The sequence below is a fragment of the Ambystoma mexicanum genome, chromosome 10 (genome assembly GCF_040938575.1).
Source record: "Ambystoma mexicanum isolate Mex_15411 chromosome 10, UKY_AmexF1_1, whole genome shotgun sequence".
NCBI classification, from domain to species: domain Eukaryota; kingdom Metazoa; phylum Chordata; class Amphibia; order Caudata; family Ambystomatidae; genus Ambystoma; species Ambystoma mexicanum.
The window spans coordinates 687,053,761-687,079,541 of NC_090932.1; the positions used below are offsets into that span (position 1 = coordinate 687,053,761).

The 25,781-nt window shown below is 44.4% G+C and overlaps 1 protein-coding gene across 2 annotated transcripts in view; it reads right to left on the bottom strand.

The window, feature by feature from the left end:
* The window catches only part of GRK7 (G protein-coupled receptor kinase 7), a 313,391-nt gene that overhangs the window by 73,403 nt on the left and 214,207 nt on the right, over nt 1-25,781 (bottom strand). Inside the window, exon 4 of one of the 2 annotated variants that reach the window (XM_069618282.1) lies at nt 18,692-18,775. The exons of the other annotated variant lie outside the window; for it this stretch is intronic. Within the exon in view, the coding sequence (XP_069474383.1) occupies nt 18,700-18,775 (76 nt within the window). The 3' untranslated portion in view covers nt 18,692-18,699. The remainder of the gene's footprint in view (nt 1-18,691; nt 18,776-25,781) is intronic. 2 annotated transcript variants of the gene reach the window in all.

Here is a 25,781-nt window from a genome sequence, read left to right on the forward strand (position 1 = left end):
TTATGTTGTTTTTGTGGCGACAGAGCTTTTATGGAATCTCTTTAATTTGGTAACACATTGTACAGCCCTTCAAGGGAACAGGTTGGCATTTCTTAAGAAACATACCGACTGGAGGCATCCCTGCAGTGGCAATGATGAAGAATTTTGGAAGGCATGCAGTGAAGGTTGGACAACCTCATTGGTTATATCCATTGTAGGATTCCTGGATAGTTGGCACCTGGAGAATCCTGTGTCATAAAATATGTTTTTAATAATTGGCCTACTAGAGCACTACTAATGAGACGCAGGTAAATTTCAGTCCAAGAAAACTACTGCCGCTTCTGTGGTATCATAACTATCCCAGAAACATTGCAACACTTAATCACACAATGTCCGGCTCTGGCACTTATAAGATCAAGCCAGTTTGGAAGACATTGTCGACATTTGGGCAATTTGGAATCTGATCAATGTTGGTCTGTAATACTAAATAATTCCTATTTACCAATTCAAATAGCAACAGTCAGCTTTCTCGAAAGTTTGCACTTGGATAATGATTCTGATCCAAATAACGTCCTACATAGTTTGGAGAATCCTCTTCCCTTGACAAAGTGACATGAAAGATCGTGATCGTTCAGTTTTCTTCCAATTGTGTTTTGGATTGTATTTAATGCTGTGGTGTATGTCTTATTTTGCTTCAATGTAATTTTCTTTCCTTTAATCATTTAGCTTCTTTTGTGCTTTAGAATGAATTTGCACTGAAAATTAATGTCTATTGCTTTTAAATATGTCAATGTATTGTGAAGTTCATTCTAATAATGTACATAGTGTTTGCAATCTTATTGCAATTTTATTTTGCATTTTGTATTAGTTTGTTTACTGCTGTAATGAAAAATATTTGAAAGGTTGATTTGATTCAACCAATTCAATTAAAAAAAAAGATGTTCTTAAGAACGGAAGGAAATTCTTTTTAAAACAATCTAATTATTTTGATATTTTAATGGTTTTCAGGAGCCTTGACTGGGATTTTATATTGAACTGTATTATGAAATTGATTTTTTTTTTTTTTATTTGTATGAATCTGATTTTCTGTTTCCTTTTTTTTTCTTACATGTATGATAAATGTCAAAGATATAATAGGGGGACAGCTATGTCCAAGCTGAGTGCAGCATGCAAAAAGAAAGTTATGAATGAAGAACATCACCTGGATTGCTTGTGATGCATGTCCTTCACTTCAGAGGCCAAAGTACCCTGTGCGAGGAAATGTAATCTATAACAATAGTAGCACTGGCAATATAAAGTGTGCCTTAAAGCCTTCTCTTCAAAAATGAGTTTCTAGAACATCGCTTGTTAACAAGACAAAAAGAGGTAACATTATATCCACATACAAGAGGTAACTCTTAGAAAGATTGACAGAAAGGAAAATCAAAAAGTGCAGTCAGCAATATGGTTAAAGGGATGGTTCACCCAAAAATTTGTATTTCAAAAATAGATAGGCAATATTAAAATAAATCGATTGGCCATTTTTTTTCCAAGTCCCTATGTAAAATTTTGAGCAAATCAAGCTCAAAGAAAGCACATGGGGCATCCATTTTGTGAAATGGGGCATCCATTTTGTGAAATGGATGCCCGCCGCTGTGCTCGCTTTGGCTTTTGCGGCACTAATGGACGGGGACCGGAAACTACAGGCAGAAAAGCTGCAGCTGCATCTCGGTAAGTGCTATTTTTTTAATAAAAATAAACACTAGCTGTGTTTTTTTTTTCTAAGTTTTCCGGGCTGGAGGAGCCCGGAAAACTTAGAAATAAAACCGCAGCTTTAAAAACGTTGTATTTATGTTTGCGGTAGCTTTTGAAGCGACCGCAAACATAAATAAAACATTATTGTGTTTGAAAACGCTGCGGTTTTTCTTTCTAAGTTTCTCAGGCTCCTCCGGCTCAGAGGAGCCTGAGAAACTCAGAAAGAAAAACCGCAGCGTTTTCAAACACAACCGCGTTGTGTTTCTGCCTGCCGTGGCTATCACTTTGGGCCTCCGGTGCTCACTGGAGACCCAAAGTGAAAGCCAAGGCAGGCAGAAACACAACACGGTTGTGTTTACATGCCGCGGTGTTTCTGCCTACAGCTGATTTCCCATTTGGGGCTCTCGGCTCCCCACGGGGGGTCCGAGAGCCCCAAATGGGAAATGCTAAATGCTGCAGTGTTTCTGCCTAAATCTGCTTTCCCATTTGGGGCTCTAGGGCTATCCACGGAGAGCCCTAGAGCCCCAAATGGGAAAGCAGATTTAGGCAGAAACACTACGCGGTTGTTTTCTGCAATGCTAAATGCTGCAGTGTTTCTGCCTAAATCTGCTTTCCCATTTGGGGCTCTATTGGGAAAGCAGATTTAGGCAGAAACACAATGCAACGCAGTCGGAGGAGCCTGAGAAACTTAGAAAGAAAAACCGCAGCGTTTTCAAACACAATAACGTTGTGTTTATGTTTGCGGTCGCTTCAAAAGCGACCGCAAACATAAATACAACGTTTTAAAAAGCGGTTTTATTTCTAGGTTTTCCGGGCTCCTCCTGCCCGGAAAACTTAGAAAAATAAACACAGCGAGTGCTTATTTTTTAAAATAAATAAATAGCACTTACCGAGATGCAGCTGCAGCTTTTCTGCCTGTAGTCTCCGGTCCGCGTCCTCCGAGTCCCGGCACCAATGAAGGAAAAGCCACTCAGTGGTAGCTTTTGTTTACTACAGCTGGCTGGCTTTTCCTTCATTAGTGCCGCAAAAGCAAAAACCAGCCCAGGCGGGCATCCATTTCACCAAATGGATGCGCCCATGTGCTTGCTTTTGCAAATTTTGAGCTTGAATTGCTCAAAACTTTACATAGGGACTTGGAAGAACAAAAATGCCAATCATTTTTTTTTTAATATTGACAATCTATTTTTGAAATAAAAAAATTTGGGCGAACCATCCCTTTAAGTAATAGTTTATACTTCGGCATCACTAGTTAGTTCTACTACTCAACTCCTAAAGTTGCTCACTCAGAAACAATAACGAATGCAGACCATAAACACAGAGCATTCACCTGGTGGTTCTATGGCAACATTAAAATTATAATTATAGTTTGAAGAGGTGGAGAGAGGGCAGATCGCCACGTTTTCGACCCACAGCCATTTTTAAATAATCTAAGAACCCATTGCAGACCCACATTACGGGGGTATGAATGCTTAGAGTGTCAGTGATACTCACCTGCAGGTTATGTGTAGGCCACAGACCTCCAGCAGGTCTGTGGCAGTTTGCCACACCCCCTTTTCTTATCAGCGTGATCTCCTCCTCACCAAGGTACGATGAGACCATGCGGCCATGAGGCAGATGCACTTTGACCTTTTACCCCAGCAGAGAAGAGCAGTAAGCGGCACCTCCAATCAATGGCACTAACGGTTGTTTCCACCTATATGCCACCCAGGTACTGCTTCTAGCAGCTTCCAATAGCTATTTGCCCCAGACCCCGCCAAATAGCCAAAACTGCCAGTACTCAAGAGAAACAGGAGGGCTCCAGGTACCCAGGCAACTCTTCCTTGCTTCCTTCTACTACCCTCTCTCCCTGCCTTCGGCACTCCACACTGTGCTAGCACAGCACCCAGTACAGCTCAATGTTCCTACCTGAGGTAGCACTCAATTAGGAGCAGAATATGGCGGCTAAGTGTTCTCACATTACAATAACTAGTCAACCCAGGGGATTTCAGGGATAATGGAGGCTAACAGAGGGCTTCAGTAAATTTTCCTTTCTCAGGGCCTAGCAGACGTAGCATTACTGGAAAGGGTGTACAGTGTGCCTACAGATGACTGGGCCTCTCCAGAAACCGCCAGAAAGATACCCAGTGAACCTATAGCCAGTGGCCACTTTGCACAATACATAGCCTCCAGCCATGAACGACTCCCACCAAGCCAACCCAAGTGTCCAGTGGACCTGACCTGCAGCCATAATCAATGGCTGCGTTTACCCATTTTTGGGTCTGTGGGCCACAGTCCATAGCATGCAGCCATTCCCAATGCTACTTTTCCCCGGGCAAGGACATTCATAGTGCACTGGGCCCTGTGCCAAGCCACCCAAAGTCGGCAGTGACCTGGAATATGGCCGTTGGCTGTTTTGCCCGGGGGCATGGTCAAAGTCCTCAAAGAGCAATTGGCCAATCAGGGCCATGAAAAAAGCACTGTGAATCGTCAAATAGTTTGGTCGAACTGACCACTTTGGGCCAGATTTCAAGCAAACTACTGAACGTGTCTCCAAGCAACAAAAATATTGCGAGCCAGACCAGGCATGAGATCCGAGTGAAGACTTGGGGCCCACCCTGTAACTTTGCCCCCTTAACGAATACTCACAGAACTTTCAAGAAAATTCAGAACTGGGTTGCTATTTTTTGGAAGGTTTTGTGAAGATTTGTCGAATTACTCCAAAATTATTAGCATCCCAGAATGTGTTCTTCCAATGTGGACGCCAACTTAACCACAACAACAGGGTCTCTGTTGCCAGCCTTGCATATGAGAAGCATCTTTAAAGCATTTTTTGGCGGATACATCATCATTTTGGAGTCTAGTCGTGTATTGATACCGAATATTGTTATAAACCGCATTACCTGAATTTAACACGAATGGTATGAAATCTATTCTGGCTTTTCCCCCATAAAATGGATGTATTGTGGGACATGAAAGAGATAAGACATGTATATACTATCCTGTTCCTTTAAAGACAGATAACAGTATGGTTTTAGAGAAGGAACATCTCATCTCAAGCATCTTGTGACGTGTACAGAGCTATTTTGATGTAAAGATAAAATAAGCTCATGCTTTGAAGATTGAAAATGACTGTTAAAATGGAGAGGTTAGCCTGTTTGTGCCGTTTATGGAAAGATGATACTGAGACCAACAGACACATTAGACCTCAGTGCCCTACATTAACAACATTTTATGAAGTGCAGCTATCCTATTTGGTAGTAGACTGGAGCCGGAGTCGAGAGGATACATTCTGGGCACGGTGCTTGCAGTGTAATAGTTTACCCTAAATGTTAGCATTGTCCAGGCTGTGGGTACATGCATCAAAAGTGTTGTATGCACAGGATGCGGCCCGAGAATAGTTGGGTTCAGTGTGTAGTAGTTAAATAATCCAGGAACAGGATAAGAATGATCTTTTGATATTAATAGGATATTTTATTTATCTAGGCAATTGTGTTGTTTTGTGATTATGTAAATTATGCGGCTTTCATATCTATGATGTTTAGGTATATAGTATGTATTGTATGGTTGTTGTTGAAGTGCAGATCTCCTTTAGTGTGAAAAGGTATGATTAACTGAAACACACTTAATAAATAAAAAAATAAAAAATGTAAGGGGTATGGGGGCATGGGGTCATTCTTTTCTGCTGGGACATCCTTCATGTGTGTTCATGAAAACATGTGCATGCTTTTTCTCTCAATAGCTCCGTTTCCTGCCATAGTTTCATCAGTTTTCAAGACACTTCATGAATGCAAGTCACACAAAGCCGCCTTTTTTTTGTCTTATGGGTGTTGAGGGTTTAAACAATTGATGCAACACCGGTTTTAATGTACATGTGGGAGATATTTAAAATTGGAATTAGTTTGCTTTATTTTTTATGAGTGAAAAGGGATGATATGTGGAAGATTTTTAATCCCTGTTTTATTTTTATGACAGAGCTTATCTGCTTTCACTTGTCTGTTTAATTTTTCGGCTTTTGACTAAAATGTTGCAATTATTTTCGAGCATTCATCTGTGTATATAAATAACAAGACTTTGGTCCCAATGTTTAAATTGTGGGATGCGCGGGAATATTTGATTTATATGAGGCAATGATTCACCCAAGAGACTGCCTATTGAGTGGTGAAGCCACACCTCGAAGTTCATCCATGAGGACTGCGCTGCCGTTGAGTCGCGTCCTCCCAGCATGCTACTGGTAGCTGAACATGATCCACAGCAGGATGTGCCTGGGCGTGATAAGCCTTTGCTGAGGTGTGGGCTCCTGTGAGATCCTGGCACACCTGGTGGGTATCAGGTAATAATATCCCTATATATATGGTCGCCGTATATAATGTTGCCGGGAAAAGGTTGTGGTGACATGATATAGGTGACCATATATATATAGGGACAGGGGAAGCGGGGGTTGCGGGGGTGTTCCCCTTTCCCCATGAAAATTAAAAAAGGGTTTGGGGGTTGCAGGGTGTCCCCCACATGTTCCATGTAATAATGTCCCCACAAAAAAGGGCAAATTTTCTGCGATTTTTTTGCATGGCGAAATTTTTGAGGGGACATTATTACATGGAACCACGGGGTGTTGTGTGGGCAGCTGGTGGAGAGCCTACCACCTCCCACCTGCCATCCCATCTGCTGAGTGACAGTCCCCACGCCATCACTTCTTGCCACACCCTGAACGGGAAATGAGGAACACACCCCAGCCATCCTAGTAATATGAGCCCATCAGTGATGGGGCTGATGGAAGTTGAGCTTCATGGTAATTTGTGGACTCCTAGTGGAGCCTCTTCCCTGCAACCTCACGACTAATGTGAAAAACCTCTCTGGCACTGACACCAGCAGGGCGAGTGCTACTGGAGACAACTTGTGGTATGGCTGCTTATTTGGATTGTTGAACAGCTTTGTAAGCGGCTGGTCTCCAAAACAACTTTTAGTCCAGCATGGAGAAGAAAGCTAGCAATCAGCAGCAGAAGGATGGGTAGGGAAACAACCGGGTGATCAATATTTTACTGGGCTGCATAAATCCATTTAGGCTACAGAGAGCTCAAAGGAATGGTTGATCATTCAAGATGGACAGTAGAACCTGCTTCACTATAAGAGTCTCTGCCATTGAAATCCCTTATTTCATAGCTACTGCTGGCACCCCAATGACTGGATATCTTGAGGGGTGTATTGAATGGGGTCCTAAGACCCTTGCAACCTTGGCCCCGATCACGATAGGTGGGTCCAAAAGAAGGTCTGAAACGAGTAGCTGGAACTGCAGCCTTAGTAAATGCCAGCTAATCTGCCAGCAGTGTACGATCTGAGTGGTGGGCCAGTCAAACTGCATACAGCCTTGCCTGGCATGCTATTTATAAGCAGTTGTGGTCCTTGAACACTCATTTAGAGCATGTGCCTTAACTATGTGTCATGACAATGATCGCCCCGCAAACAGAAAGGCCATCTGTCTGCTGCTATCTCGTTCCTCATAAAGTTCCAGGCGCAAACAAAAAAGCAACCTCGGCAAACACTGGCACAAACTCATAAGGCCCCTGCTCAGCAAGGTACATCAGAACCTTCAGTCCACAAAAGCGACAAACGGCCAATGTTAATTGAGATTCAGAGAGAGATGAAGGGAGTGCAGTGCCATTTTCTAAATCAATCTCGGATCTGGACAAACATGTCTTAACTGCAGGAGAATGTCTGGACCATGGTGAGAACTCCCCGTGCACGCATGCTCATGACTAGGGAGAATTAGAGGAGAGAGCAGAAGTATTGGACTCTAAGCTTGAGGCAACCCTCACCTAAAAGGAAGAAGTCTAAAAATGGATCTGTCTGGAATAAGATATGGATCTGGGGGATCCTGAAGCATGTTTAAGACCAGGAACTGAAAGAGTTTGTTCAGGGTCTTTTCAGCAGAAACCTTGAACAACTGGATGAGACAAACATCATTTTGGACCATACACACAAAATCAACTCAGCATATGAGCAAAGTAAAGATCTCCTGTCGGACGTGTTGATACGGGTGCACTTCTTCCACCAGAATAAATACAGAATGCTTGCCAGGAAGTCAGAATAAATTTGGTTCAGAGATGCTAATCTTACCCTACCTCAAGATTTGGTTCAGGACCTCTTAGCCAAACTAAATAGCTTACACCTCACTACAAGCTGTCTCTGAGATAAAAATAAAAATAACCTCTGTGCAGTTTTAAAAGCTGTGCCAGGGCATCACCTTGGTAATGGAAGTATCCAACATAATAAAGTTATACTCTGAAGAGTGCCAAAGGGTACACAATCCTCTGATATTCAAATGGAAAGTGGTTGAGAGCTGGAGAAGACACTCTGGGTGCAGGTGTGGGTGGCAGGCCCAGGACTGTGGGGGAGGTCGAATCAAAGGAACCTGACACCAGGTGATATCTGTGAATATGCTAAGGTTGTTTGCGTTTTTCGGCAAGTTTCGCTAGAGCCTCCAAAGGCTCAATATTGAGTCGATGGTGTGGGGCTCAGTCTGGGTTGCTGGTTAAATATTGCACCCAGTGTTTCTGGGTTCCATACATAGGCCAGAATGAGTTGGCATTTGGGTGGTGATGTTTAAATATGGGTAGGCAGGGTAGATTGGTCGGTGAGGGCATAGTGCCCCTATGAGTTGGCTCCCTTTGTATTGGGCCAGCTCACTATGCATGTAATGTTTCTGGGCACGCAACATGCTTACATTTGGTTTCAATTTTATGGGAAGGGGACATTGTTATTGCTGTTATCGTCAATGTTATTTTAAGTTTGGGGATTTTCCTGAAATTTCTTCTTGCCAAATGGGAGGGAGAGGAGACTAAATGGCAGGTGCTATGCACTTAACATTGGGATCTTCACTAGAATTCCTGAAGTTTCACTTGACTTTCAGCTTCTGACCCTGATTGTTCCAGGCCTTCAGTCCCCCGCCAGAGGCAGAGTGGGTAAAGTGGCTTTATCTGTCACATTCTTACAAGAGACACACCTCTTACAACAGGATGACAAAAGGCTGGCACAGAAATCCTACCCAACCCAGTTCTTCACATTGAGTGGGGAGAAAGGAAGGGCGTGACCTTCCTGATCAGAAGGAGAATCCAGTTCACCACAGAGTTTTGGTTTAGAAACACGTTGCCCTGAAAGGAGAAAAGACACATACTCAATACCAGTCTGATTTGAGGATCTTTCATGCCGTGGCCAAGATCCTCCGGTACCTATCTGTAAACAAAGCATGGAGGTTCCTCCACCAAGGTGAGCGGGATTGCACTCACTACTCGTTCATTCACAGAGGTTGCACTAGGGAAAATATGCTTTTGGAGTCCTCCACTCCGTTTCCTTGAATTTCTGGAAAGTAACTGAGAAAGGCCATCAATCATTTTCTGAACATGACCAAGTCTCTCTTTGTCTTCATGTGTCTTCTCTGTCATCCAATTTCAGCAGGCCCTGGAAGTTGAATGGTATGCTCCTGAGAAACATGGTCATGAGAGATCATATATTGGACCCTCTGGAGCATGACCTCCTAGAGAACAAAACAGGGAACCTGCTTGGAGGGACGGGATGGAATGCTGAAAATGTTGTTTTGAGGGGAAATAATTCGTAGAACTACAGCCAGTGTGTATTATGCTTAAAAATGGAGTCAAACTGTGGGGAAACAGAACATAAAAGCTTGATCGCCCATAGGCCCTGCAAGCTTTAAGATTAGTCAGGAACCAACCGCAAGCCCATTTAACTACAGTTCAGTCCCTCTAAAAAACGAAAATAAATGTATTGTGCATGCACTGTGAGTCCACAAATACATCCAAAATCTTGTAGTTGCAAAGGGTCGCAATCACTATGGGGCAGAGGAGAAAATAACTAATGGAGTCTTATTATAAGAGCCTCATCCGAGCAGGATATTTAGACCATAATGCAAACAGGCCCATCTGGACTCCATCACCCTACGCTGGCTTTCTCAGGCCTACGGGGAGGACCTTGAATGCCTGTTACCTTGAAGATGTGGAACAAGAAATAAAATAACTCTCAAGAACAAAACACTGGACTCCAACAGTTTCTCTAACCTCTTCATGAGTTTTATAGGACACGGTGTGCACTCTGATGCCACCAATGATAAAAAGATTTGATTCCGTCCTATCCTCAGCTTCAGCCTCACAGTTGGTGCTGGGATTCACAGTGACCCTTCTGTTGAAGGTGGGTGAAGAGGCATAAGATGGTGCTTCCTGCTGTCCGATCTCACTTGTCGACTGCGATGCTCAGATCTTCACCAACATCGTGACACAGGTTGAAGCAAGTGCTCCAGGGCACAGTCGGCCTGATCAGACAGGTTTTCTAATTAATCAGAAGCCATGATAATACTGGAAGGGCGATGGATCTGGTGAACTAGGATCGGTGTTCTAGACAGGGCTTTGCTCGGTAGGCAATAAAAAAACACATAAAGTATTTAAGAGCATTCATTGATCAGTCTGGCATTGTGTACATTTGGATTTTGCTCCTGATTGTCTGGGTTAGCTCGGCAATCTCTAAATTCTGCCCTAAAGAATTCAGGTGAACAGCCTATTCATCCAAGTCTAAACAGAGAGCTTAGGGTATGACAGTGGGGAGGGGGGTTCTTTCTTCCTCAAATGATCTTCACTATGTTGTCTATGGTGCATTTAGCTTAATGCATGCATGACAGTGGTGTTCAACCAAGGCACCGCGCAGAAGCTGCCATTGCACCCAGATGACCAAATTATCTTTCTGAAAGATATGGGTTATTCTCTTTTAGCAGCAGACATGGAATTAGATCAGTGATCTCCGGATTCACTATAGAGTACTGCTAACCATAGGGCCTGAACATCATAGAGCCTGCAGATGCTGGGCGAGATTTCCATTTCAATGGGCAGCATATCGCTTGGAGTACTTGGGGATTAATATCAACCCCCCCCCTCCATACTAGACCCTCTATCTATAAGGCTAATAGCCCAGATGTATGGGAGGTCAGCGAATATAGTGTTGATCGATAGGAAACACAGGAAAAGTCTTGGCTAGGAAGGAGCTTTTTGCAGTTAAAATTACACTAATTCCCAGGTTGCTCTGTGCTTTCCAAGCTGAACATTCTGAACACAATGGTCGATCACCTCCAAGGGGAAATATGTGCCTTCATCTGTCAGGAGAACGTTTCCTAGAGTTGCATGCAAGATTTAAGTGCTTAAACTGATAGGGGCGCCCCTTTACATCTATAACAGACATCCCAGAGTACTTGCTGGGGTTGGTACTTTGGGGATAGGGAAGGGGCCAACATGAATCTTTCACTTCATGTGAAATATACTCCGTTGGGATTCCCCTGGCATCTGATGAATGTAAGGATGCCTTTTACTTAATTGAGGAAAGGTCATTCCGCTATATTCAACTGCGTCATTGGGTCACACAGAGGGAGGTTTGCACGGCTGGGTTTATAGCACTGAGGCCAGGGCTTTAGAAATATGTGCAGTTCAGGGCATCTCACACAGGAGGATATCCCAAGTATATAAGCTGCTCAACAACACTTTCTCGAGTGATCTACCCCCTTACATGACTAAGTATATATATATTACATGGCCACACTAGTGTGGCCATGTAGTTATGGTTAAGTTGCTGTTTCCATAGGAAGAGCACTTTTTGGGCGGCTTATAACTTCGCTCTCCCTGGACGGATCCTCACCAAACCTTGCAAAGAAAGTATTTGGGTCACTCTGAATTTGTTTGCAAAGTTTGGTGAGGATTCGTCTAGGGGGGGCAAAGTTATAGGGGGGTCCCAAAACTTTTTTTTTCCCATAGACTGAATGGGAAAAAAATGTTGCTCGCGTCTACAGCCCAAACAGCTGGACGGATTTTCACCAGATTTGGACCAGGAGCAGCGGCTTGGTCCCGAAAGCGTGCTTTTGCAAATTTGGTGAAAACCCATCCAGTAGTTTTTTTTTAAATGACCAAAAAGTAGGTAAAGAAAAATTAGTGATATCTGTGTTCGGTCCGCGGACACACTTCCCTGTTCGCTCCGCAGACAGTGTCCTGATTGGCCAATCGGCTTGCGTGATGTTCGCGGACATGCAACGTGTTCGCTGATTGGATGGCGTGGAGCGTGAAGCGCGTCAGATTTTCGGTAGCGCCTGCCATCTTGGATTCGCGGTCGTCCGCGGACAGCGCGGTGAAACTTTGTTCAAAATTTGTATTTAGTAGAGTGTGTTGGTGTGTAGGAGTGTTTGGGGAGGGTGGGAGTGTATGCGATAGGATGAAAGTTGTGTTTTTTATGTGTTAGAAGTTCTTTTTCTGTTCGATTTGTCTGTGGACATCACGGGTGTTCTGAAATGTTCTAAATAAACTGAATGGGGGGTGTTCTGAGGACTCAATATGTGTCCGTTTTGTTCACAAGCAAACTGAAACTGTTCTAAGAACACTCGCAGTGTCCTGAAATGTTCGCAAATAAACAAAATGGGGGTGCCCTGAGGACGCTGTCCGTATTGTTCGTTGTCAAGTTGAATATGTTCTAAGAACACTCGCGGTGTCCTGAATTGTTCGCAAATACACAAAATGGGGGTGTTCTGAAGATGTTGTCGAACACTCGCTGTGTCCTGAAATGTTCGCAAATATGAATGGGGGTTGTGGCTGACAAGTTGAATGTGTTCTAAGAACACCTGCGGTGTCCTGAAATGTTCGCAAATAAACAGAATGGGGGTGTCCTGAGGACGCTGTCCGTATTGTTCTCTGTCAAGTTGAATGTGTTCTAAGAACACTCGCGGTGTCCTGAAATGTTCGCAAATAAACAAAATGGGGGTGTTCTGAAGACGTTTCTAAGAACACTCCCGGTGTCCTGGAATGGTCGTAGGGGGTGTCCTGAAGGCGTAGTCCATATTGTTCTCTGTCAAGTTGAATGTGTTCTAAGAACACTCGCAGTGTCCTGAAATGTTCGCAAATAAACAAAATGGGGGTGCCCTGAGGACGCTGTCCGTATTGTTCGTTGTCAAGTTGAATATGTTCTAAGAACACTCGCGGTGTCCTGAATTGTTCGCAAATACACAAAATGGGGGTGTTCTGAAGATGTTGTCGAACACTCGCTGTGTCCTGAAATGTTCGCAAATATGAATGGGGGTTGTGGCTGACAAGTTGAATGTGTTCTAAGAACACTTGCGGTGTCCTGAAATGTTCACAAATAAACAAAATGGGGGTGTCCTGAGGACGCTGTCCGTATTGTTCTCTGTCAAGTTGAATGTGTTCTAAGAACACTCGCGGTGTCCTGAAATGTTCGCAAATAAACAAGATGGTGGTGTTCTGAAGACGGTTCTAAGAACACTCGCGGTGTCCAGGGAATGTTCGTAGGGGGTGTCCTGAAGACGCTGTCCGTATTGTTCTCTGTCAAGTTGAATGTGTTCTAAGAACACTCGCGGTGTCCTGAAATGTTCGCAAATAAACAAAATGGGGGTGTTCTGATATGTTTCTAAGAACACTCCCGGTGTCCTGGAATGGTCGTAGGGGGTGTCCTGAAGGCGTAGTCCGTATTGTTCTCTGTCAAGTTGAATGTGTTCTAAGAACACTCGCGGTGTCCTGAAATGTTCGCAAATAAACAAAATGGGGGTGTTCTGAAGACGTTTCTAAGAACACTCCCGGTGTCCTGGAATGTTCGTAGGGGGTGTCCTGAAGGCGTAGTCCGTATTGTTTGCTGGCAAGTTGAATGTGTTCTAAGAACACTCGCAGTGTCCTGAAATGTTCGCAAATAAACAAAATGGGGGTGTCCTGAGGACGCTGTCTGTATTGTTCTCTGTCAAGTTGAATGTGTTCTTAGAACATTCATGGTGTCCTGAAATGTTCGCAAATAAATGAAATGGGGGTGTTCTGAGGACACTGTCTGTATTGTTCGTTGTCAAGTTGAATGTGTTCTAAGAACACTTGCAGTGTCCTGAAATGTTCGCAAATAAACAAGATGGTGGTGTTCTGAAGACGCTTCTAAGAACACTTGCGGTGTCCGGGGAATGTTCGGAGGGGGTGTCCTGAGGACGCTGTCCGTATGGTTTTCTGTCAAGTTGAATGTGTTCTAAGAACACTTGTGGTGTCCTGAAATGTTCGCAAATAAACAAAATGGGGGAGTTGTGAAGACGTTTTGTAAGAACACTCCCGGTGTCCTGGAATGTTCGTAGGGGGTGTCCTGAAGGCGCTGTCCGTATTGTTCGCTGGCAAGTTTAATGTGTTCTAAGAACACCCGCAGTGTCCTGAAATGTTCGCAAATAAACGAAATGGGGGTGTTCTGAGGACACTGTCCGTATTGTTCGTTGTCAAGCTGAATGTGTTCTAAGAACAATTGCGGTGTCCTGAAATGTTCGCAAATAAACAAAATGGAGGTGTTCTGAAGACGTTTCTAAGAACACTTGCAGTGTCCTGGAATGGTCGTAGGGGGTGTCCTGAAGGCGTAGTCCGTATTGTTCGCTGGCAAGTTGAATGTGTTCTAAGAACACTCGCAGTGTCCTGAAATGTTCGCAAATAAACAAAATGGGGGTGTCCTGAGGACACTGTCCTTATTGTTCGTTGTCAAGTTGAAAGTGTTCTAAGAACTATCGCGTTGTTCTGAAATGTTCGTAGGGGGTGTCCTGAAAACGCTGTCCGTATTGTTCGCTGGCAAGTTGAAAGTGTTCTAAGAACACTCATAATGTCCGCGGACATTAAAGGTTTCCATAGACCATAGTTGAGATGTTTGACTCTATGGATGTGATATGCTGCGGTGGTTGTTGCCAGGGCATAGAGTCTTGGGTGCATGGCCATTTGGCCATGCACCCAAGACTCTATGCCCTGGCAACAACCACCGCAGCATATCACATTCATATTTGCTTATAACTTTGGGTGAAAAACAAATGTATACGGAACAAAGGTATTAGATACTATGGATGTGATATGCTGCTATGGTTCTCCTTATTATTGTATACTTACTGTTTGGTCTAGTAACGGGAGTCCATGTTTTTCTTGTTAATTTCGGTGATAAAAGAAAATAGCATGTAAGTATTAGTATTTTGTAATGACTTATTACATTGTATAATCAATATACTTTTTTTTTTGGACCCTCTTATTTAGTAGATTACAAATCAGAGTACTGTGCAATTTGCTCAGGTGTTCACTTGTTGTTTCTGGCTAATGCTTTATACTTTGGCTTGTTGTATTTTTTTGGAGCAGTAACATATTATTTATTTGTTTTGATATTATAAAATTTTGGATCAGTTAGATACCAATTGGCGTATTCTAACTGTCTATTTTTTAATATATTTTAGTGGTATTGATCTATCTATTTGGATATTGTTAAATTTTGGGACAGTTAGATACCAATTGGCGTATTCTAACTGTGTATTTTTTGGTCTAATTTAGTGGTATTCATTTATCTGATTAGTTGTAGAATCTTTGAGCAGTTAGATAGCTTTTGGAGTATTCTAACAGTTTATATTTTTTTAACACAAGTTTACTTAGGGTTTAAATACAGTTTAGTTATCAAATTTTGGTTTTAAGAACATCAAATAAGCGTTTTTAAGATTTCCTGGTAATCTCTGCTTTAGAGTAATGGTACTATCATTACATTCAAACCATCCACATTTCTTTTTTATATATGCAGTGTAGTGCCCTGAATTGGTTGTGGCTCCTGCGTGGTAGATTATACCTATTGTTGTGAAGGTTTTCTTACCAAGTGATATTTGACCATGTGTGAATCCAGTCAGCTTGCAGTTGTTTTTGGTACCATCTGCATTGTAACGTAGAAGCATTAGTATTATGTATTTACTATGTGTTTGTATTACTAACGTGGAGCGATTATCTGAATTGCAGGTAGAGCATAATCTACCATGGTTTGCATTTTGTGCAAGTCGCTGAAATGGAATGGATTCACAATTTGGTATTGATATATATATGAAGCGTTCATTGGGGATTCCTTCTTGTGTCACATTGTTGCAGGGAGTGCATGTATGTTTCCACAGGTATGTTTTTGTTTTCCAGTACTTGTAGTAAGTACATTAGAAATTCTTGTGGATCTTCCTGTGAATTTATAGTGAATTTCACCATTCCAGCACAGTAGTCCAATTGTTGTCTTATTCCAAAAACACTATACGTGTTGTCAGGATTGTTTGCTGCATTTCTGTGAAGTACTAACATTTGCAAACACAATGGGTCTGTACTGTGTAAGTAAATGTTGCCAACAATTGGTGGCAATTGAAATAGAATATTCATTGCTACATTTGCGTAGCAACTTACACCAACTATATTTGAGAATTTAAATGGTCCAGGTAGTTCTGTATCTTACTGCTTTTTTTGGAGTTTGTCTTCCTTCTTTAAAGAAGTACTTGGTTTACTTTCCCTAATTGATTCTTTTTTGCTTGTGGTACTTGATGAAGTATTAGTTTCCTTTACTCTCTTTGGAGGATTTGCAGTGACATCCTGTTGCATTTCTGTTTGATTTATTTTTCTTTTATAACATTTTACTTTTTGTGGAACAGAATATGTGTTTAGGTGGGGGGTGTATAGTGAGCGAAGTCTATTGTATTCTAAAATGCAAGGAATATCAGCGTTTATTTTACTTGCATCAAAGTTGATTAGAAATAGACCGTCAAGTGTACGTAAGCGTGATAGTGCTACATAGCTCATGCCTTCTTTAAAGACTGCGTTACCAATATCTATCATTGCTTTGTCTAGGGTAAGACCTTGTGATTTATGAATCATGACTGCGTATGCAAGAGTTAGAGAAAATTGTTCTCTGCGTACATACATATCTTTGAAGAGAAGCAATCTAGCTGTTGAGCGTCCTATCCTTTTTACTTCTGAAAGTTTGTCAAAGAGTATATTGACAAACTGAATTTTGTTGTCGCGTGGGTATGTTTGAAAGCCAAAAACTGTACCCAGTGCTCCATTAACTAGTCCTTGGTCCACGTCAAGGTTATGTTTAAGCATTACTCTGCAATTTAAGGATAGTTTTAATATCTTTTCTAAGCCTGCTGTGTTTGAGATTGATTTTTCTAAACTATTTAGTCTTGTTGTGGCTTGGTCACACATGGGTAGTGTCATACCATGTACATCTAGTTTGTCTGTGGCGCTAATTTCCATGATTGGTTGCATTTCTTTACTTAGCATGATTTCATTGAATTTGAAACAGCTTGCAAGAGTTGGCATTAAGGCCATACAATTGACATTTTTGTGGGCTAATTGTTCCATAACATCTGTAGCACATGCATTATTGCCATAAAGTGCATTAATGTGCCGGGTTTTCAATATTGCTTCTGCTTCTTTAGAAAGTATACCAACTCTGATACTTTTTAAAATGTTGGCATAAGTGAGATCTGCAGATTGCCGCATGTTTTCTGTTAATTCTCTGTATTGGAAATGTTGCCAAAGGTTGACATTTCCAATGCTGCCAATAGTTTTACGGCAGAGTTTGTGTCCTAAGGTTTTAAACATAGGCTCACCTTTTACTGGTGTTAATTGAAGCAGATCTCCAAAAACAATAGTGTGTTTTCCTGCAAAGAGCTCTTCATAGTCTGTTTTCAGTACTTCTTGTAATCTGAGGTGAATCAAAGCTAACATCAGGTTGGAGACCATGCTCACTTCATCTATTAGTAGCATTTTCATTTGTTTCAATACTCTGCATAATTCCATTGCAGCTTCTGCAGAAAGTTTGTAATAGTCTAATTTGTTCTGGTGTTCTACTGGTAATAGTAGTAATCGGTGTAATGTAACACCACCTATGTTGTAGGCAGCTAAACCTGTGGGGGCAGTGACAACAGCTGACAGTTTGTTGTTTGTCAATTGTTGAAGGAACTTACTAATGATTTTGATTAGGAATGTTTTGCCATAACCAGCTTCACCACTGACGTACAGTAGTATAGGTTTATAATTATGGCAGGAACATTCTTTATTTTCATGTTTTACAACATGTGCAATTTGTTTTGTTACTTCTTGAAAAATGCTACTTTGCTCATTGTTTAATTTTGATTGTAGTATAGTTAAGTCTTACTTATCTTCATACTGACACATGGTGTTTTCTACTTCTATCATAGCTAATTCTGCCTCATTTATTATTAGTGGTTCTCCCAGTGGTTCTTGGCTTCCTGTTACAGAAGGTTGACTACTGTCAGGAGTGTCCTTATCTAGTTGTGCTTGGAGTTCTTCTTCGTGTTGCTGTTCATTGTGCAACATTGTTTTTATAAGATTTTGAAGGACTTTGTGATGGTACATTTTGGCTAAAATACTTTTCTTGGTATGCTTACTTTGCCCTATATTAAAATTTGAAGAAGTAGTTTTATCTGTAGTGATAGCTGATTTTCTGTTAATTGTTTTTTGGTTTGATTTACATTTTGATAGAGGAGGCAAAGTGTTTGTACTTGAAACTTCTTGTGTTTCACTAAATGACTGTATTAGCTGTTTTGTTTCAACTTTTTTTTTACAAATTCTGCTAGAGATGGATGCTTATGTTGGACACTTTTATTTTCATTTGCTCTACTTTTGCGTTGCTTTCTACGGACTTGACTTTTGGTAGGCATTCTTTAGGGTCTGTTGAAAAGAATAAAGAAGATATGGGTTGGGGTGTTCTGGAATGTATGTGTGCTGTGTGCATGAGTGTTTGAGTAAGATGATAAAGATGTATGTAATGGTGTGTGATTGTGCATTTGGAACTACAACTAGTAGGGATAGGTATTCTTCAATTTATGTGTTACTAAACTGGGGTTTAGATGACAAAAAAAAGTAAGCTAGTGGTGTGTAAAAGTACAAATAGTAAATCTAATGTATACAATTAAAACAGTTGTTTGTTCTATAATATGAAAATTGTAGTGGTTCAGTTGCGTAATTTGTGTGTCCAAAAATAGGAATTTGTGGGCCATTCTGGCTGTAAATCGCTTTTCAAGACATGGAGATTTTTGGACAAAATGGTACACAATCTCCATTTTTAGGCACCAAAATAGCTTGTATTAACGTTATAGTATGTTTGATTAATAATACAAATATTATGGGGATATTCTACTTACTTTTATTCTTAAATTAACAGGTAACTTCTTAGTTCTTCTTTGTTCTTCGAATTCGGCTGCTTCTTTTCAGGAGACTGGTCTTCACTGCAATTGTAAAAGCTTCAAATTAGTAACTTTGTTTCTATATAGCGCTGTTTTTAATTTAGATATTGATTTTTTAAATTGAAATCCTCAGTGCCTTCTTTAAAACCATTAAACTAATTTATTTACATAAGATACATTGCATCAGTTCAGTACATATGATATGTTCTTAATGAACAATTTGTATTGAATGACTAACTGTAGCAAAAAAAAATATCTTTACTATGTCTTGTGAAATTTATAATATACCAGTGAATACCACTATTTCTGTAAGTAAGCTGTTCTAGGTAATAGCGCCTCAATGTCATGTCTAAATTAAAGTAATTAAGTAAATAAATAAATAAAAACAAAAAAATATGAAATTGTATAAGTATTTTTTTAAAGATTTAAACATAGATTGTGCTTGCATGCAATTTTGTTTGAATATATGTAGTCTATATATTTCATTTAGAAAATGTTAGTTTAACATGATTTGAGTGTGTGTGTGTATAAAGAAAGTAAATAGTATAAAGGTTTATAAGTGATAGTTGATTTTAGGATATTGAAAAAAATACAGTAAATTCATTTTACAGATTACACAAGCTAAAAGTCTGTTTGAAAATGTGTTCATCTACTGTACAGAAAATATGCATACCTGAAGTTTGTGTTCATGCATATGGATATGCATGGAGCTGCAAGTAGAAATCTTGGAGACTTGTACAGTATTTCTGGTAGATGGTGCTTGCCAATGATATGACACTTGTACTCAGAGAGATTCACAGTACATTTGCAGTGCTGATCTATGATGATGCAGTTAGATCTAGAGGTCTTGAATGTGATTGGTGCATGGTCATGTGATTTTTTAGCTACATCCAATGAGGGAATGGCAGAGAGAGTGAAGTGGAAATGGTGGAAGGGCTGTTCATGTTACGATATGTCCGCGGACGTGGCGGTAGTTCGCGGACATCAGGAGTTACATCCGGGGATTTTTGGGTTCAGAAGTCATGCAAATGAGAATAAGCACTGAAAGGGGTTGGTCAGGAAAGTTTAGTGGGTGTGTTGTGCCAGGAGAGAGTTTCTCAGATACTCTTTTTGCTGAGAGAACAAAAGATAGCTATGGCTGTGTGTTTCAGAAAACAGATTGTTTGGATTTTGGGAGATTCGTGGATACATTGGTTGAAGGTGCATGCAGAAAGCTGTGGAGTAGCTGTAGATCTTGGATTTCCACATGTGGAAGTACACTGGCATGGAGTATGTGGAATGAAGTGGTTGGACTTGCTACCTCTCTGTGCTACTTTGGAGACAGAGCAACATCCAGACATAATTGTAATTCATTGTGGAGGGAACAGTTTAGGACATGTGACTGGAATTTTTTTGCAATTTGCTATGAAAGAAGGACTTGGGAAGGTTATGGACATGTTTCCTAATTCTCAAGTGATATTTTCACAGATTGCGCAGAGACAAATGTGGCTTCGTTCTTCTTCATTTGGTCCACAAATGGAAAAAGCGAGGCGCAATGTTAATAAGGCCGTTTGTGCCTTTCTAAGAGATTTTTGGCATGTCCTCTTTTCACAATGAAAATATTATGTTTCGTAGTACATACATTTTTCGCAGAGATGGAGTCCATCTTACTTATGCTGGCAATCAGATTTTTCTGAGAAATGTACAAAATGCATTACGACCTTTTTTGGAATTACAACAACCATTTTGAAGTAGGTGTTAAGCATTTATAATTTTTGACTTACAAACACCACCCAAAGGCTCTTTTCAGAGCCACTACTTCTTCCCAGAGAAAATTGAAATGTTTGTGATGGGGTAGCAACCCAATTTTTTAAATGTTCGCGAACTGTCCGCGGACTTCTAAAAAATACAAAGGGCCCTGCTTCATTTATTTTCACTTCTATTTTTTAACTGTGAAAAACGCCTCTGAAAAGAGCCTTATTTTTTTTTGATTTTTGATATTTTGTATTTTTTTGTTTTTTTTATACACGACACACTAGGAGAGGAGGGGAAAGGAAGTTAAAGGGGGGGACACCAACCACAGGGATAAGAAAGGGCGAGCTGAGAGAGGAAGATGTAGAGTGGGTTTTATTTGGGTAGTGAGCAGATCTTCTCGTGCTCTGAGACGATAGTCTCAAAAGCACTACGAAGTCGCTCCCCCCTGCAGCGTACTGTGTCACAGTACATACATACAACTGTGACCCTCGAAAGGTAAGGGTCATCAGCATTCTGTATGGCCTGTGAGGCAGCTTGAGGAAGACGCTGTCCCACAGAGGTGGTCCTTGTGGTGACAGGATCAGAAACAGAGGATGAAGTAGAGGAAATCAACCTGCTATGTTCTTCGCAAGGTACAACCCTGCGAATAGCCCCAGAGTGAAATGACCTCAGGTGTCGCTTCATAGTAGTGGTCCCAAAGCTGTATTTACCGTGCTTCCCGCGACTGAATATCATTTTGCACTCATTGCAGGTAACACGGTTCGCACAAGCCTTAGGAACATTACCATGAATGGTAAATAACCGCCACACCCAAGACTCACGCCTAGTGCGGGTAGTAGGGTTTTCCTCTACCTCATTCTCATCATCCTCTTTTTCTCCTCCGCATCCTCACTCCTGTTCCCCTCTTCAGGCCCTTGGGGGGGTGGTGGTGGTGGAGGGGGTGGGGGTGGTGCTGAAGCAGCACCAGGTGGCAGTTCTGCAGCCAGGGATGCCATCTCGATGGTGTAATCAGCAAGTTGCTGGAGAAATAGCGGTGCTCTGAAGAATAGCCAGAAACACAATGAGAATAAGCTCTAGAGCGTGGTCTTTTATAGGGGTGCTTGTGTGCGGTTCGCGGACATGCGCGCTGTCCGCGGACAGATCAAACACAAAAAAAAGTTTGAAAAGTTTCAAAAGTTATGTAGAAACTCAGGATTACTATGTGGTACTTGTGCCATGGTGAGATTTTATTGAAAAATATTATGGATTAATTGAAAATGTACTTTTAATTTGTTCGGGGACCCGAACAGTGTCCTCACTAAGAACACACGATCAGCGTGGGCGCGGTCATATGATCTGTTCACGAACAAGTCCGCGAAGGAAGCGCATGTCCGCAGGAGACCAAATGCACGGAGATTGGCTAGCGCATGCACGTTGATGTTCTACGGACACTGTTCGGGTCCTGAACTAATTAAAATTGCGTCACACGTGAAACGGACATTTCAGGACACTGCTTGTGTTCTTAGAACAGTTTAAATTTGATAGCGAACAGTAAGGGCAGATATACTGTTCTTCAGGACACGTTCAATTTCGTTTATGTACGAACACTTCAGGACACCAATTGTGTTCTTAGAACATTTTCAAGTTGCTAGCGAACAGTACAGACAGGTATAGTGTTCTTTAAGACACCTCCATTTTCGTTTAATTACGAACAATTCAGGACACCGCGTGTGTTCTTAGAACAGTTTGAACTTGCTAGCGAACACTACGGACAGATATACAGGCCGATTCATGGAATAATTAGCGCGGCGCAAGTGGGCAAAAACGTGCGAATCGCAGTGGAATAGCGAAAATCGCAGTGAACGTGCGAAAATCGCACGAAAAGCAGCGCACGTCGATTCATGGAAGTCCGTGCGCGAGAAAACCAGCGGATGTGCGATAAAAAGTGCGCGGCGCACGTTAGCGCACAGGCCATCTAACAGCGTGCGCCAGGTCACAGCGAAAATCGCACAGGCCACAGCGAAAATCGCACATAGCGCGGCGCACGCAATAAAAGTAGGCGGAACACGGGCGTAACACTCGGAATGGGGAACAACTTGCCAAAACGTGGGCGTCACGGGGGAAGTACAGGGCACAAGTGCGCGGAACGCCCACACGCTCGCCTACAACACGTATTCATGGAATAGAATAGGGGAAAAAAGCGCACGCTCAAACCAGCGCACAGGCACAAACACGACCGCCACAAGAAAGGAGGCGGTAGCGTCTCTGCGGCTGTAAGAAATGTGCGCCAAAAGGTGCGCCAACAAATAGCACCTATATACTGCCATGATGAATGTCCCATACTGTGGCCCTCCAGGAAAAATGACGTGCAAAGGGGTACCCACAAACACGGACACCCGCTGACAAAAAATACGTGTGCATGTATACCGGGGTGCGCGGGAAGTGTCACACGCGATTTGCAGGGTACGTGCATCACAGGGGTTCGCGTGAAGTTATTCACGCGATCGGGCCTGGGGGAGCGGGCTACGTGTATTACAGGGGTTCGCGTGAAGTTCCACACGCGATCGGGCCTGGGGGAGCGGGCTTCGTGTATTACAGGGGTTCGCGTGAAGTTCCTCACGCGATCGGGCCTGGGGGAGCGGGCTACGTGTATAACAGGGGTTCGCGTGAAGTTCCTCACGCGATCGGGCCTGGGGGAGCGGGCTTCGTGTATTACAGGGGTTCGCGTGAAGTTCCACACGCGATCGGGCCTGGGGGAGCGTGCTACGTATATTTCAGGGGTTCGCGTGAAGTTTCACACGCGAATAGCCTGGGCGCGTGAATTTGAGGGGTGCGCGGGAAGTTCCTCACGCGATCGGGCCTGGGGGAGCGGGCTACGTGTATTACAGGGGTTCGCGGGAAGTTCCTCACGCGATCGGGCCTGGGGGAGCGGGCTACGTGTATTACAGGGGTTCGCGTGAAGTTCCTCACGCGATCGGGCCTGGGGGAGCGGGCTTCGTGTATTACAGGGGTTCGCGTGAAGTTCCACACGCGATCGGGCCTGGGGGAGCGTGCTACGTATATTTCAGGGGTTCGCGTGAAGTTTCACACGCGAATAGCCTGGGCGCATGAATTTGAGGGGTGCGCGGGAAGTTCCTCACGCGATCGGGCCTGGGGGAGCGGGCTACGTGTATTACAGGGGTTCGCGTGAAGTTCCTCACGCGATCGGGCCTGGGGGAGCGGGCTTCGTGTATTACAGGGGTTCGCGTGAAGTTCCACACGCGATCGGGCCTGGGGGAGCGTGCTACGTATATTTCAGGGGTTCGCGTGAAGTTTCACACGCGAATAGCCTGGGCGCGTGAATTTGAGGGGTGCGCGGGAAGTTCCTCACGCGATCGGGCCTGGGGGAGCGGGCTACGTGTATTACAGGGGTTCGCGGGAAGTTCCACACGCGAATAGGCTGGGCGCGTGTATTTCAGGGGTGCGCGGGAAGTTCCACACGCGAATAGCCTGGGCGCGTGAATTTGAGGGGTGCGCGGGAAGTTCCACACGCGAATAGCCTGGGCGCGTGTATTTCAGGGGTTCGCGGGAAGTTCCACACGCGAATAGCCTGGGCGCGTGTATTTCAGGGGTTCGCGGGAAGTTCCACACACGAATAGGCTGGCCGCGTGTATTTCAGGGGTGCGCGGGAAGTTCCACACGCGAATAGCCTGGCCGCGTGTATTTCAGGGGTGCGCGGGAAGTTCCACACGCGAATAGCCTGGGCGCGTGTATTTCAGGGGTGCGCGGGAAGTTCCACACGCGAATAGCCTGGCCGCGTGTATTTCAGGGGTGCGCGGGAAGTTCCACACGCGAATAGCCTGGGCGCGTGTATGTCAGGGGTGCGCGGGAAGTCCCACACGCGAATAGCCTGGGCGCGTGTATTTCAGGGGTGCGCGGGAAGTTCCACATGTGATTTGACAGTGTGGCTCCTCCCAGGTGTACCCTGTACACCCTCCACGGCCCCTGCAGGCAGCCCACACCACAGGGGACTACCCTGCATCCCTGGTCATGTCCCGCAGGCAGCCCACCCAACATGGGCATGCCCCCCAGCAAAGGCACATGTCTCCTTGAACTAATGAACACCAACACATGTCCCCTTGCACCCCCACCCCCCAGCACTGTGGGGCACCTGCCAGCAGGCCCCCACCCATGTCCAACTCATGTCTCCCACCACCCCCAAACCCCAGCCACCAGGGTCACCCTCCACCAGGGCCCCACTCATGTCTCCCACCACCCCCACCCCCCAGCACTGTGGGGCACCTGCCAGCAGGCCCCCACCCATGTCCAACTCATGTCACCCACCACCCCCAAACCCCAGCCACCAGGGTCACCCTCCACCAGGGCCCCACTCATGTCTCCCACCACCCCCACCCCCCAGCACTGTGGGGCACCTGCCAGCAGGCCCCCACCCATGTCCAACTCATGTCTCCCACCACCCCCAAACCCCAGCCACCAGGGTCACCCTCCACCAGGGCCCCACTCATGTCTCCCACCACCCCCACCCCCCAGCACTGTGGGGCACCTGCCAGCAGGCCCCCACCCATGTCCAACTCATGTCTCTCACCACCCCCACCCCCCAGCACTGTGGGGCACCTGCCAGCAGGCCCCCACCCATGTCCAACTCATGTCACCCACCACCCCCAAACCCCAGCCACCAGGGTCACCCTCCACCAGGGCCCCACTCATGTCTCCCACCACCCCCACCCCCCAGCACTGTGGGGCACCTGCCAGCAGGCCCCCACCCATGTCCAACTCATGTCTCCCACCACCCCCAAACCCCAGCCACCAGGGTCACCCTCCACCAGGGCCCCACTCATGTCTCCCACCACCCCCACCCCCCAGCACTGTGGGGCACCTGCCAGCAGGCCCCCACCCATGTCCAACTCATGTCACCCACCACCCCCAAACCCCAGCCACCAGGGTCACCCTCCACCAGGGCCCCACTCATGTCTCCCACCACCCCCACCCCCCAGCACTGTGGGGCACCTGCCAGCAGGCCCCCACCCATGTCCAACTCATGTCACCCACCACCCCCAAACCCCAGCCACCAGGGTCACCCTCCACCAGGGCCCCACTCATGTCTCCCACCACCCCCACCCCCCAGCACTGTGGGGCACCTGCCAGCAGGCCCCCACCCATGTCCAACTCATGTCTCCCACCACCCCCAAACCCCAGCCACCAGGGTCACCCTCCACCAGGGCCCCACTCATGTCTCCCACCACCCCCACCCCCCAGCACTGTGGGGCACCTGCCAGCAGGCCCCCACCCATGTCCAACTCATGTCTCTCACCACCCCCACCCCCCAGCACTGTGG